Genomic DNA, 15,489 nt, shown 5'->3' on the forward strand with positions numbered 1-15,489 from the left:
TCTTGGTCCTCAAAACCCAAAAGCATGAACTTCCAAATAAAAATAGTCTAACTATACAGATCTGTTTATTTATCACCTAAGATTCAGAGTTCTGGTTGTTCAAGCTCCATGCTAAACATCTCAGTATTGAATTGCCGGGTAAATATTGACAAATTTTATGTTAGCTCTTTTTTTTCTGAGAATGACTTAATTTCTTTTATTTTTTAAGAAATTTTCACCTCAGCATTTCCTAGGGTTAGAGAAACATGGCATTTGGCTTTAATTTTCACTGAGTCCTCCTGGCCAGGATTTCCTGGAATTGTTCCATGATTATTTCAATTCTTGACTGAAAACTATGGCTGGAAGGGATAAATGGTAAATTCTAGGTGCTACTTGTTGTCCTCAAATGAGTGCTGATCCTGGAGCCATAAGAAACACAACCCCTTGCCTGCTTTGGGGGGTATTTTTAGAGTAGTTGCAAACACATGGTATTTATCTTGAGAGATGGCCAATATTTTAAAAATAGCTAATAAAGAAAATGTAGTTATAAAAAATGTATTTCTCCATTATAAAAAAAAAAATACTGTGCTTACTTCATTCCATTTGTGCTATGGAGAGTGCTTGATAGGGAAGAAAAACTTTCTCTGATTCCTCCCTGTCAGCCATGACAATTGAGCAAGCCTTACATTCTTACCAATAAGTTTTGTACACTGAGCTCATTATTTCTCCCTACAAACATTATAAATTCTTCAAGCTTCAGCCTTTATGCTACATTATCCAGATAGCCTGTGGTGAGGACACTGAAAAGGATTTGAATTCCCCCACTAGAAAGTAATATTTTCAGTAAAGGACCATTGTCTTGTCATCAAAGCGGTAATTGTTAAGAGAATAGCCCTTGGAGGGACACAGACCCAACTTCAAGTCCAAAATCTGCCACTTCCTATGTAATCTTTGGATTTTCTACAACTTCCTTTAAGTTGTAGAAAACCAGAAATAGAAATACTCCTGACCTGGGGCTGGCCTGGTGGCACAGCGGTTAAGTTTGCACGTCCGGCCTCTCAGCGGCCTGGGGTTCACTGGTTTGGATCCCGGGTGCAGACATGGCACCACTTGGCAAAAGCCATGCTGTGGTAGTCATCCCACATATAAAGCAGAGGAAGATGGGCACGGATGTTAGCTCAGGGCCAGTCTTCCTCAGCAAAAAGAGGAGGATTGGCAGTAGTTAGCTCAAGGCTAATCTTCCCCCTCCGAAAAAATACTCCTGACCTCATTTGGTTGTTGTGAGGATCAGACATGGTAAGGTATACAAAAGTTTGCAACAGTTTCTGCCACAGTGATATTATTATTGTTGCTGTTGTTATTTCCCCCCATAGTAAATGCCCAATAAACAGCTGCCTAAATAGATACGTGTTGAATTGAATAAGTGCTATTCTTGTGAGAGAGAAAAACACATGAATTACAGAAAGAAGTTATGAGGAAAAAATAATTGTAGCTATGATAAGTACTATAAAAAAAGAGCTAAGAAAGAGAATTAAATGGAGGACCTGTTTTAGATAGGATCATCAGGGAAGGCCTCTTGAGGGAGGTGACATGTAAGCTGAGTCTTAAAAGATGAGAAGGAGCCAGCCACACAAAAATTGGGGAGAACAGCATTCCAGGCTGCGGGAATAACACGTACAAAGATCCTGAGGCAGACATGCACATGGCCCTTCTAAGAACCAAAAGATCACCAGTGTGTTGGGAGAGAATGACACCAGAGTGGCACCAGATGCAGTCAGAAGTTAGCAGAGGTGCTGGCCCCATGGCCGAGTGGTTAAGTTCGTGCGCTCTGCTTCGGCGGCCCAGGGTTTCACTGGTTCAGATCCTGGGCGCGGACATGGAACCACTCCTTAGGCCATGCTGAAGCGGCATTCCACATGCCACAACTAGAAGGACCCACAGCTAAAAATATACAACTATGTACGAGGGGGCTTTGGGGAGAAAAAGGAAAAATAAAAATCTTTAAAAAAAAAAAAAGAAGTTAGCAGAGACCAAGCACAAAGGGCCTTATAGGCCTGAGGAGACAGTTTGGCTTTTGTCTAAGTACAAAGCGAAGGCACTGAGGGGTTTTAAGTAAGAGAGGACAAGATCTTCAGACCTCCTCAATCCGTCATTCACAAAAACAAATTGAAGGTGGATAAGGAATTTCTTTGGAAACATTTGGAACTTGCTGTTCAGAGAAACTAAGAGTATAAACATAGAATAAAATATTTTCCATTATGATTGAAATTATTGATTGCCAACAACCAACAAATCTCTTTTGGGATGTTTAATAAAGATTTCCTCCACTTCTCTTTCTTGAACAACTGTCATGAATCCCAAGAGATACTGTGATCCACTTAAAATGGAGGATAGACAAGAGGAGTAAATACCCTTGGCAGGCAGGGTTAGAGTAGCTGAGAAAGATGGCCAGAGTTGACAGCTACGAGAATGGGGGTACATGTCTGAGCTGTAATGACCACATTAGATGAGAGATGATTTGGAAGATGCTGTGGGATAGATTTCTTATAAAAAGAAAGGGCAGGATTCCAATATAAAACTGGTGAGACATTGTGAGATACTGGACATTCCAGTACAAATGCCATAAGGAAACAAACAAAATTTAAATTTATATGTCAGATAATTATCTTTATAAGTCAAGCTACTCTTAGGGTAACAGGTCTCTGCCATTGTAAGCTTCTTCCTGGAATGATGGAGTTTATGCTCTCTTGAAACTGCTTCATTCCCTTTGGGTTTTTTTTACTTGCTTCACATTAGTGACTCTCTTGGCATTAATTTAGACCACTGCCATTAATTTAATGAAGTGTTTCTATTTTCACATGATATATTGAGCAATTAAAACTATTTGCTCTCTTAAGAAAATTTATTCCCAAGGAAAAGCTTATAGGGAAATGATAGTGTGTTCAGACTTCCCATTACCTGTTCACTGATGACAGATTAATTTAAAAGTGTACATAATAGCTGAAATTTCCAAAATGTGTCACTGTTGTTTTTGTTTTGAAACAACAAAACAAAATTATATTACTATGAGACTGTATGCAGCATATGTCATAAAAACAGCTTTGCAGTTAGTTTTAACTTTTTTTCTTGGAGGATGAAGAATAGCTTATTAAATGTCAGCCAAAAACTTCATGACAACTAATTATCTTTCATTTCATAGCAGCTGATAATAAGTAAAAGCAAAAAGGGTGGATACCTACTGTTGCCAGGTAACTGCATCCACTGTGCTTCCTGCCACCTTCATGAATCTGTAAAGAACAGAAAGAGCACAGATATTGTAACTTAGAGTAAACCATCTCCTCAGGGTTAAAATAAAATAAGCTGAGTCATAGATCAGCCCAATCCCTGGGCAGCTATGCTTTCTGAGAGGGTCCACAGCCGTATTCATGGCCTATCCACAGCTATTGGAAGTTAAACTGTTCAGAAGGTGAAGGTTATCGTATTTTCAGCTCTCCACACATCCTTCACCATCTGGAAATCAAGACCACAATATGACATTCTACCTATATCTGTCTTCCCCAGCCCATGCCTGATGGCTCCCACATTGATTTCCCTATGATCAAAACATATCTGTTCCATTTTCTATTCTCTAAGGACTCTGAGATCCACTAGGAAACAAATAAACAATAATATTTCCCAAGGATGACAACACAATAAATGCCTTTGAAAAACCTCAGGCCTCTCCTTCTGAAGAGACCATGGGAAAAGAAAAAACAATTTATTGGTACAAATATAAAGCACTATCAAATATTCCCAAATGATGGGCTGCCACACTTATCTGAGTGTAGAAACCCAAGCACCATATAGAGAAAGCTAACCATTTCTGCAGCAGCTAAGTAGAGAAGCGTCGTCTGACAAGCATGCTCAGCCCAAGAGGGAAACCAGACCCGAAAAGCACATAGCAAAGTCTTACTAGCAATTCCCCATCCTCCTGTGCTCCTGGAGATTACAGGAGAACCAAAGGGCCAGGAGGAAGCGTCCAAGGCCTCACAATGCCACAGAGTATCATAAATTGCAAGTCTGTGAACAACTCAATTTACCTACTTGCCTCCTCCTTCCCCTCCACATGTTCTGAGGCCATGTACTCAGTGCTGTCATGGTTAATGTTACTATTTGAGAGAGTTACCACCCAGACAAGGAAATCAAATGGAACTTCCTCAGTCTTTAAGATAGTCCTTCCAACCCTGAGACTCTGGAGGGGATTTTTTCTTCAGACAGAAACAATCTTCAATCAGTACTTCATAACAAAGGGCTCTTCCACTAGGAAGGGAGTCAGTGTTTTGTCAGGAAGGCCTATCCCTGCCCTACCCTAGCATAATCTTCCCAGGCAGACACATGGGCAAAGGGGTTGCTGTGCACTGCCCAAACAGAGGCTCTGCTCTACCGCAATGGTGAAAGCGGATGAGTCTCTGCAGGACTGGGCGAGAGATAGAGAATACCAGGACTGTTGCTTAGCATCAGCGTGAAGTTTATAAAAGCAGATGAAAAGGAAGGAGAGTAGGGAGACAGGGAGGAAGAGAGGGGAAGAGAAAAGGGGGAGAAGGAGAAGAAGGAGGAGAAGGAGGAAGAAGACAGGGGAAGCGGGGAGAGAAGAGAAGGAGAAGGAGGAGGTCAGGAGAAGATGAGGAGGAAACGGAAAAGGAGAGGAGGAGGAGGTAGAAGATAGCAGAAGGAGCACATGAGGAGGAGGAGGCAGCTTGGCCCTTGTCTATATGGTTTTGCTTTTTTCTCCAGTATCATTCAGCAGTCCAGGAGCAAGAAGATGGGAAATGGAGCATGAGCGTGATCAAGGAATGGAATTGGTTTGATGGGCAGGACAAAATGTCAGTGGGAATTGGAGGGAATATAACATTTACTGAGTACCTACTTAGTACTAGCCATTCACATGTATTATTTCTTATAATTCTCAAAATTGCTTTGCTTGGTGAGGTGGATGTTATTGCTTCTATTAGACAGATTACTAACTTCCCTACTGGCTAGAGAAGTTGTATCTCCAGACACCCAAAGAGCCCATTTTTATAGGGTCATTCCGCCCCTCCTAGCAGCACTTCTTGGGAAGTAAGACAAAGGTACCCTCTACTTTTGGAGTCCATGGATTTCTCTCTTCTCCTCATCTCCTTTCCCTAGTCCAGGAAAATCTCTTCAGTCTGCAAGGGTAGCTTCACTCTTCTCACTATTTCTGGCGCTATGCCAAGGATTCCCCCTTTGGAATTCAAAAGCCAGAAAGGTTTGTCCATTGTCTTTTCCATCCTGCCATGTGCTAGCCCTGAGTCCATAAGCACACAACCAGCTCCCTGCTTGAATGCAGAGGAAGAAGATGGAAAAATACAGTGAGAAAGAAAACAGATTGGTCTCCAAAATACTATCCCTGCCACGTATGTGCTCTGAGCAGTGGAAACCTGATGCTAATCTTAGAAGTAGAGTGACCCAAAAACAAAGAGAGGAAGATAAAATTTTGCACCCCTTCCCCAGGATATTTTAGAAATTAGAAAAACTAGACAAATTTAGATACAAGTGTCATCTTAAAAAAGAAATAAAATACATGAAAAATTTATTTACATGGGCTTTACTCCTCCAAAGTAACTTCTAAAATCTCTGAAATAGAAATATTTTATGTGGAACTGTCTCTATTTACATATAAAAATAACCATAATGAAAAAAACACTGACATTTATAGTGCTTTCTCATAATATAATGTTTTACAGCTTCTTATATGTACAATTTCACATAACCCTCAAAACAACCCCAGTAGGTAGATATTTCTAATTTATAGTGGAGGAGGCTGAGTCTCAAAGAGGTTATGTGAACTGCTCAAATTCATAGAGCTAATGTGGACTAAACTGAGTTCTCTGATTCCAAATCCTACCCCCTTTCCAGGATCCTATGCTGACTCCAAGCTGTTTTCACTGAGGCCAAGAAGCACAATACAATTCTAAGATGCAAAAAGTAAGTTGAATTTTTGCCTTGAGAAAATACTACCATATTTATCAGAAAAAGAAAACAGTCCTAAGCACCTTCTTTGCTTGTTGGCTTCCTCTCACAGACTTGAGCATTTCAGTGTCTATTTGGAAGACAATGTGCTGGAGCAGATACAAAAGGTGACCGACTCAGGGCCTCTGCTACAAGACAACTACAGCAAAGCCAAGAAGATAGATGTTGAGACAATTAGCTCTCAGAGTCTCATGTGCTGCATTACTGGTACAGACTAACTGCTGTGGGATAGCAGACAAGGGTGCAGTTAGCTTCACCTTCTATGGTGTTAGAAGAGGGATAAGCATTGAGAAAAGCTTCACATCGTACATGACTTTGAATCTAGCATTGACAGAAGGGTAGGATTTTGCTATGAAGAGCAGGCCAGGCATAGGAACAGCTTGAGCAAAGCAAGGAAGAGTCAAGGTGAGTGTGTCCTCAGAAGTCCAGCATGGGTGGATGTCAGGGGACAGGTAAGGGAGTAGCAGGAGGTCAGACTGGTCAGATCACTAGTTGACAGTCTGTGATGCTAACATGTCTGGGCTTTATCCCTTAAAAACTAGATACAAGTCCAGGTCCTATTTATCTTTGTATGACTAGCACCCAGCATAATATTGTAAAACACAGCTAGCTCCTCCTTCATGTATATTTGTTGGATTTTATCCTGTGTTTAAACAAGCGAGGGCATGTCAGGATCAGATGTGAGCTTTAGGAGGCTTATTCTGGCTATGGTGAAGGTGAAAGGTACTGGTGAGGACAAACTGGCAGGAGGTGACTGCAGAGAGGTGGGAGGCTTTGAAATGTGAGAAAGAAAATAATACACAATTGAGAAACACTATTGGAGCTCTCAGGAGGGCTTGGTGGGGTGTTTAAATGGGGGAGAGGGTGTAAACAAGGACCTTGAAGTTTGAATTGCAGTAATGCTATTGCCCAAGATGGGCAACCCAGGAACAGACTTTTGATGCTGATGTTGGTGAATGTATTCCAATCCTCCTGAACATGCCTTGAAGAACTTGAGATAAGTCATCATTGATGAACAGCTATGCATTCACAAGAAAATTAGGAGGAAAAAGAAACATCATCAGTGCCCTGCCTGGCCACAAGGCTCTAAACAGGCAATTAAGAGCTCATCTAATATGGTGTCTTGGAAGTTGGAGACTGGTTCTTTATGATACTACTATCTGGAGACCCTCACATGCATGAGACAGTTTGTTCTGCTATAGGTTGATAATTAAGTCCTTAAATAACCACCCATTATCAAAAGCAGCATTATAAAAAGAATCGGAAAACTAGAGTTAGGAATATTTAAAGTAATGCTAATGTTTTCTCCCCATACCCCTAACCCATATCCCTCAAAGAAAATCTATAATATCAATAATTAAATATGAAATATACCAGACCCATATGTAGAATATTATATAGTTTACAAATATTTGAAAATTGAGTATAGGAAAAGATCTACCATGATCCTAGATAGGAAAATCAATTATTCTTCCTAAACAAATTTATGGGCATAATGAAATTCTGGTTAAAAAAAGAACCCAGCAGATATTTTTAAAACTTTGCAAAATCATTCTAATATTCATCTGAAGAAGCCAGGAAAATTCTGAAAAGTTGGAATAATTAAAGACATTTATTTGCTCTACCATTCATGAAAATATATCATAAAATTTATAATGATTAAAATTTCCCAGCTCAGGAATTAGTAAGGAGATCTATTAAACAGAAAAGATTTTTTAAAATTCATACATAAGAATGTATTACATGAAAAAGAATTTAGTATATGAAAAATTTTTTTTTTTTTTTTAAAGATTTTATTTTTTCCTTTTTCTCCCCAAAGCCCCCCCGGTACATAGTTGTGTATTCTTCGTTGTGGGTTCTTCTAGTTGTGGCATGTGGGACGCTGCCTCAGCGTGGTCTGATGAGCAGTGCCATGTCCGCGCCCAGGATTCAAACTAACGAAACACTGGGCCGCCTGCAGCGGAGCGCACGAACTTAACCACTCGGCCACGGGGCCAGCCCCTGAAAAAGTTTTTTAATATATGATTTGTGGCTATTTGGAAAAAAAAGCTTCAAGTCAGATCCTCACCTAATATCTAATTTTGCATAAGAAATCAAAAGAGTAAAATATAGTTTAGTTTCATTATATTTTTTAAAATATTTTAATCACAATTTAATATTTTTAAACAAACGATATTATCTTCTTAACTTTTGTAGTACAATGAAGCAGCAGAAAAGTTATTTTAGCCAACTTTGAGAAAACACCATCATATGATATGTGTTCACATGAAAATTGCTAGAAACTACATTCTTCCTTTTTTCCTCTTAGCAAAATGATGAGACTAACCTCAAACATATGGGAGCATTTCTACACTTATTCTGAAGAGGAAAAATCTAATTTGCAAATAACGTCAAACAAAATATGCATTTCCAAACACTACCAAGATGACCAACACACCCTTGTATTTTGAGAAGTGTAAAAAATCTCATCCAAAATGGGGCAAATATTCTGTCTTCAGAAGTCTTTGAAGAATATTGAAAAAAAAATAATAACCAGAAAAAGAAAAACCAACCACAGAAATTACACATAAAAGAAACTGATTAGACAAAACTCCAAGAAATAGATATTACAGTCAGTGAGTTTGGGGGTATTCTCCCTACCCCCATGTTCCTTCTCTGAAAATTTGGGCTCTCTATCTCTACTTTGCATCTCATTGCTATACTCTGTTTTTATATCCATATTGGCACTGTCGAGGACAAGTCCAAAATGATCATAATTTTCTTTGTTCAGATCTAACATTGATGGATTCTTCTGCTCTCTAGTTCTGCCTGTTTCTCAGAAACTGGCCCAAACCACATAAATGAATAACTTCAACACAGCTGCAGAGTGCTCAGCAACAGTAATATTAGAGGTGGAATAACATGCACACAGACTAGTGCTGTCAGGAGTGAAATACCACTGGGAAAGTGAAATTCTGTTTAGAGTCTGGTATTATCCAAGGATTTTCAACCATCTACTTCTATTCTAATCCCTAGATTTAGGTCTATGAATATACAAGTAAAGATAACCCAGCATGTAAATAACGACAAGAGGGGAAGACCTTGGTTTTCCAGGGTTGGATGTCTCCATACATGAATTATGAAGACAGAAATCCTGGATGACTATCTCAGAGAACAAGAGGTGTCTGCCTTCATGCTGACATCCAGTCATGCAAGAAGGATAAGAGAGGGAAGGGGCAGGGACCTGTATCAGAGGAAAATGGCCAGTGCCAGGCAGACCTTTCAGTATTAGGGGCTCTTTCCCATTGGAGACAATCTGCTGCTATGGAAAAGAACAAAATATCCCCTTTCATTGTGAGAGTTCCTTTCCTCCCCCAAGGGACCCCAAATCTGGGAGAATTTCTTTCCTTTGTTATCCACCTGCACAGATGACGTATCTGAAATATTGTTGAGCCTTCTCTCCCAGGGCATATCACAGCTCTCTCTTATAAGGCACATCTTTATTCATGGTCTTTGGGGTTTGATTTCTACTTCTGAACCACAGAGTACAACTCTAAAAATGAGATTCTGAATTTTGCTCCCAGGAAAAAGGATAAATCCTTCACAAGGACCTGAATGTCCAAATGAGTACAAACTTCAGTAAGAGTGCAACAGCCTGATCTTTCTTTCCTTATCCTCAAAGAGAATCTTTGGTTGCATAACTAACATGAATAAGATGTGACAGCCATTCTACAGAAAGGCCTAGGAAAAACCTGTGAGGAAATTATTCATCTTAGGTTACAGCAAACCAGGCATCTTCTATTTGGTCTAAAGCCACCCACTTTTCTATGGTTAATTTATATATTGAGCTATACTAGGTGCTGTATAGAACAAATAAAATATTGACATCTCTCTCTGTGTCTCTCTCTCTCTCTCTTTCTCCCTTGAATCTTCCCTTCCTTTCTCCCTCTCTTCCTTTTCTCTTCCTACCTCTATTTACACATAATATTATATTCACAGTAGGCTGATAAATAGCACAGCTATATGAACATTAACTTTAATGATTAGTACAGTTCCCTATTTAGATTTCCCTTCCAGCTTACAATTCCCTTAATTTGATAGATTTGTAGAACTTTTTAAAAATTTTTTGCTCCTTTCCTGAGGAAGATTTGCCCTGAGCTAACATCTGTTGCCAATCTTCCTCTTTTTGTATGTAAGCAGCTGCCACAGCACGGCCAATGCCAGACAACTTGTGTAGGTCTGTGCCCAGGAACCAAACTCAGACCACCAAAGCAGAACACGCTGAACTTAACTGCTAGACCACTGGGGCTGGCCCTATAGAACTTTTCATATACAGGGACTTGAGATGGGTGAGACTCTTCAACCAATCTCCCTTGCCCATACAAGTCACACCCATGAAGTTTAATTTAAGGGAGATTTTGAATGAAGAAAGGAAAAACTGAGTTAGCTACCATTTACTGATTGACAGGCACTTGGTAAGCAGTTTACATAATGTATAAGGTTGATAATATCACTTTCATTTTATGGATGAATAAACTGTGCTCAAGATCACCCAGGTAATAAGTTACAGAGCTAAGATTCAAACCCAGTGCTGACTCTAAAGCCCTTGTTTCGACCATGCAGAGATGGTAAATTTGTGCTATCAGTGGTGCTGCTCCTTTTTTCTGAGCCCATGGTAGATATTGGTAATAGATCTCAATACTGTCTCACTACTCTCAGAATTAGCCTAAGAACCCTTCTCAAGACAGGGTGCCAGGCACTATTACCTGGACCTGGCCCCCAAGATCAAGCCTATTTTTCTGCTAATGTGGTTGGCAGGAGGGAGTCTATAGGACAATGCCTGGAACAAAATAGAGGCAGATGTGAGACAATACTACATAAAGGACAAAATAGGTTGGTTTGATTAGAATGAAGAGAAATGGCAGGGGGATGAGGGATGATGAGAGAAGATGCTAAAATAGATCTGGAAGGCTATGGCTGGACCTGGAAGGTGCTGGTTAGAGGAATATTAAGAGAGACACATTATGACAGTCTAAAATGCTGCTGAGGAAGTCATAAAGTCTTGGATTCAAGCAAAGAAGGCTATAACTGACGTGATATGATTTGCCCTGGCTGTGGAGCCTGGTGGGAAGGAGAAAAGATGCATCGAGATGTCATGATGAATTTCACAGGGAAAAACAAACTTTTCAAAAGCTCAAGCCCTGGTATGAAGCTGACTTTATGAGAGCAAACACTGTGGAACTAAGGTGGATAAGGATTATATTTTTTCTAGTATGCTAGCTCCCGTGACTTCTTCAAAGATGAAGATTCAGGGAAACAGCACCACAGAGTAGAAATAGCAAGGGCCCAAAAGTCAGACAGATAGCTGATTTAAGACCTGGCTCCACAGCTTATCAGCCATGTGACCTTGGCTAAGTTGTTTAACCTCCCTGAACCATTACAAATGGGGAGAACAGCATCTACTTCCCAAAGGGCTTGTGAAGATTAACAGGTTAACATTTATGAAGGAACAATGGTACTGCCCAGCATACAGCTCAATAAATGTGAGCTTGGTAAATAATTTAACATCTGTGCACCTCCATTCCTTGATCTGTAAAATAAAGACAATAAAGCCTGCACTGCCTATATTACAGGGAGATGGTTCTCATACTTTGGTGTGCAAAGAATCCCTTGGGGTCTGCATTCAAAATGCCAATATCTAGGTCCCATTCCCACACATTCTCATTTGGTAGGTCTGGGCTGGAGCCTAAGAATCATGCAGCATTTTTAAGAAGCTCTCCAGGTGCTTTTACGCAGGAGGACCATGGGCTACACTTTTGACAGATTCTGATCTGAGCAGCACCTGTTAGGATGGGCCATTCTTGAAGGAGAAAGTAGAGTTCTAAGGGAAAGTAGACTAGGGAAGGGAGGAAAGAAATGGAAAAAAGAAAGTGAGGACGAATATTTCCCAAGACCATCTGTTTCAAATCTAAGTCTATGTCGCTCCAGCCTCCTGCTCCAGTGTTCTTTCTAACCCCCATCTGACTTCTATAACATTAAAAGAAGAGAGAAACATCCTTCATCGTAACGGCAATAAGTGATAACCTTGAGGTTGGGTAAAGAATTAGGCTGTTTCTCTAATAAGGAAAAAAATAAAATAAAAGAAAGCAAGTCTGTAAGTAAGTAGTCATTAACACAATTCTCAGCTAGGGAGCAGACCATTGCAGTAGCCAGTGCTTCTTTGCTAATGAGCACTGAACAGCTGCTGGGAGGCCTTTCCTTCTTCTAGAGGCAGAGATGGAAACTCTCTTCTCATGAAAGAGGAATAAATTGTTCTCTCCTCCTGCTGTTTGGTCAAGTCAAATAACTCTTTCACAGTTGAAATAAAACAGAACAATTATTAGGAACAACATTGTAATAATTACTCAGTGCACCAAATTGTCCCCAGCTGTGCATCTTCCCACTCCAAATGAGAATGTAAGCCGGTTTCCAGGCAGGGGGTAGAGCTGTGATCACCCTTATTACGCTGACATATTATGGCAGCTAATCTTTCTAGTTCCTGTCCTCACACAATTCTACATCGAGTCACATGCAAAAAAGCAGTTAGAAAAAACCTGCTTTTTCATCTTTTAAATACACTTCTTCTCTTAAAAATTGTAGCTGACATTTCTTTATGTCATCTGTGTCATCTGTGCCAGGAACTGTGGTAAGCACTTTAAATTCAGTTTCTGATTTGACTTCACCACAAGTCTAAGAAATAGGTAATTTCATTAGCCCTATTTTACAGATGAGGAAACTCAGGTTTTAGAGAGATTAAATAATTCCTCAAGAGGACCTAGCTAGAGCTAACCTGGATCTCATCTAGTTCCCAAGTGCATGCTCTTCACCATCCCGCTATTTTTTCCCTGATCCTGCTATATTGGCTCACTACAGCAGAAAAGAGAAGGCTGTTGTTTTAATATGTCTTTATGGAGGAAGGAACCCATGAACTCAAAAATGCCTAGGGCCCACAAAAGTCATAATGAGGGCCTGTGTATAGGAACACAGTGAAGTTTTCATCCTTATGAGTCCACACAGCCTTCATTGCTGTCTATGCTTTGAGTATAAGTGGAATCTATAAACCAGCATTAGGCACTTAGTAGAAGTATTGGTAATTAAGCACAACTAAAGATAGAAATTCTGGATATAAAAAGGCAATTTTTCTGTTTCTGTTTAGTAGACCATATATGAGCATGATGTATGAGCATATAGCATACATCATGTGGTCTGCTGTGGTGGAAAAGACCATTATTTGCTTCCTAATCCTCTTCTGCTTTTATCCTCTTTGCCAAAATTAGAATGCTTTCCATAGCTCTCTGGGCCATCATGGGAGCTAAAGGCCCTGTCTAGCTTTCTGTTCTAACACAGGTTCAGGTTAGACTATTCCACTAGCAACTCTGTAGAACGTTAGGATAACTTCCATTCTTCATTCATTCATTCAACAAATTTGAGTGCCTACTATGTACTAGGCTTTTTGCCAGCACTGCATATACATTGGTAGATATACTTCCCACCCTCATGGAATTTATAATCTATAACCAACAAATAAACAAATAATAAATATGCAGTTATAAATTGTGATAAATGCCATAAAGAGAACTAACAGAGTTTGTTGATAGAGAGTTACTTAGCTAGTTTATTCAAGGAAGGTCTCTGATGGATGAGGAGAAACCAGTCACGTGGCAAACAGAGAGAAGAACACTAGGTAGAAAGAAGAGCACATGTGAAGACCCCAATTAAACAGAAGTTTAGCACGTGCCAGGCCAGTGAAGCCTCAGTGAAGTAAGAAAAAAGGAAAGCTGGAAAAGATAAGAATGAAGAGCTGGGCAACAGCCACATCATTCACTGTAGAGCCTTGTATGATATAGCAAGGAGATTAAATTTTATTCTAAGAGCAATAAAAAGTCATCAGGAGTCTTTAGCAAGTGACTGACATCATGTGAATTGTGTTTGTTAAACATTTTCTGGCAACTGTGTGGTAAATGGATTGGAGAGGACAAGAGTGGAAGCAAATAGACCAGTAACCAGGCATTTAAAGTGGTCCAGGTTCTGAGTTCTCCAAATTGCAATTCTTTTGTTATCATTTGCTCTACTGCCACCCCCTCACCCAAAGCAACATTCATATTCCAAGTCACTGTGATCCGAACATGTTAGTGGAACACAAGGTCCTCAAGATGTTGTTTGAAAATAAGACTCTGATCAAATAAATTTAAGAAATTCTGCATGCTAAATCCTCTTCTTAGAGATTCAGAATGTAAACTAATGTGTTAAAGGTGCTTGGAAGTGTTTCAGTAAATTTAGGGGTCCCAGTATTTCTCAAACTTACTTGACCATGGAACCTTTTATTTTTTTTCCCCCTTCACATACTGTTAACATCCTGCAGAACTGATATTCTCCAGAGCACATTTGAGGAAATGCTACCATAAGTCATTATAACCAAGAGTTAACTCCATGTGCTTGGTTTACTGGGCCTCCTCCTCTCCAACTCTCGATTTTTTCAATGGTTTAGACAATATTTTCTGACGCTACATATACTATATGAGGACATCAGCTTTTGTATGTCTTATTTCTTCTTTCCATTTCTACCACCTATTTTTCTATCAACTGTCTCTTTACTTTTACATTATACAGATTGATAAAGTTTTCATTCTTTTCTGTAACCATAATTTTCTTCCTTTTTTCTGGATTTGGATCTCCTATGAGATGGCTGTTGGGTATCCCGACTTGATCCTCTATATCAGTAATATTTTATCTCAAATCTTCTGTCTCTGTCTAAAGCTCTATACATGAGAAATTTCCTTGATTTTATCCTCCAATTCATTTATTGGATTCTTTCTTTTAACAGCTTTTTGGAGATATAATTTAATACCATCTTAACTACCCATTTAAGTGTACAATTTAATAGTTTTTATTATATTTATAGAGTTGTACAACTATCAATACAATCTAATTCTAAAATATTTAATTTCAAAAAGAAATCCCATACCCACAAGTAGTCACTCTCCATTTCCCACAATCTCCATCAGCTCTAAGCAACCAATAATCTACTTTCTGTCTCTACAGATTTGCCTGTTCTGGACATTTCATATAAAGAAAATCACACAATGTGTGGCTGTTTGTGACTGGTTTCTTTCAGTTAGCACAATGCTTTCAAGGTTCGTCCATTTGTAACATGCGTCAGTACTTCATTCCTTTTTATTGTCAAATCATATTCCACTGTATGGATACACCACATTTTATTTATCCATTCATCAGTTGATGGACATTTGGATTGTTTCTACTTTTCGGCTACTATAAATAATGCCACTATGAATATTTGTGTACAAGTTTTTGTGTGGACATGTGTTTTTATTTCTCTTGGGTATATACCTAGGAGCAGAATTGCTGAGTCATATGGTAACTTTATGTTTAACCTTTTGAGTAATTACCAGACTGTTTTCCAAAGCAGTTGCACCATATTACATTCCCCCTAGCAGTGTATGA

The 15,489-nt window shown here is 39.3% G+C and overlaps 1 protein-coding gene across 1 annotated transcript in view; it reads right to left on the reverse strand.

The window, feature by feature from the left end:
• The window catches only part of HPSE2 (heparanase 2 (inactive)), a 603,312-nt gene that overhangs the window by 206,640 nt on the left and 381,183 nt on the right, over positions 1-15,489 (reverse strand). Inside the window, exon 6 of the mRNA XM_046654138.1 lies at positions 3,219-3,266. Coding sequence (XP_046510094.1) covers positions 3,219-3,266 — 48 coding nt within the window. The remainder of the gene's footprint in view (positions 1-3,218; positions 3,267-15,489) is intronic.

This window comes from Equus quagga, chromosome 2 (assembly GCF_021613505.1).
Source record: "Equus quagga isolate Etosha38 chromosome 2, UCLA_HA_Equagga_1.0, whole genome shotgun sequence".
Lineage (NCBI taxonomy): Eukaryota > Metazoa > Chordata > Mammalia > Perissodactyla > Equidae > Equus > Equus quagga.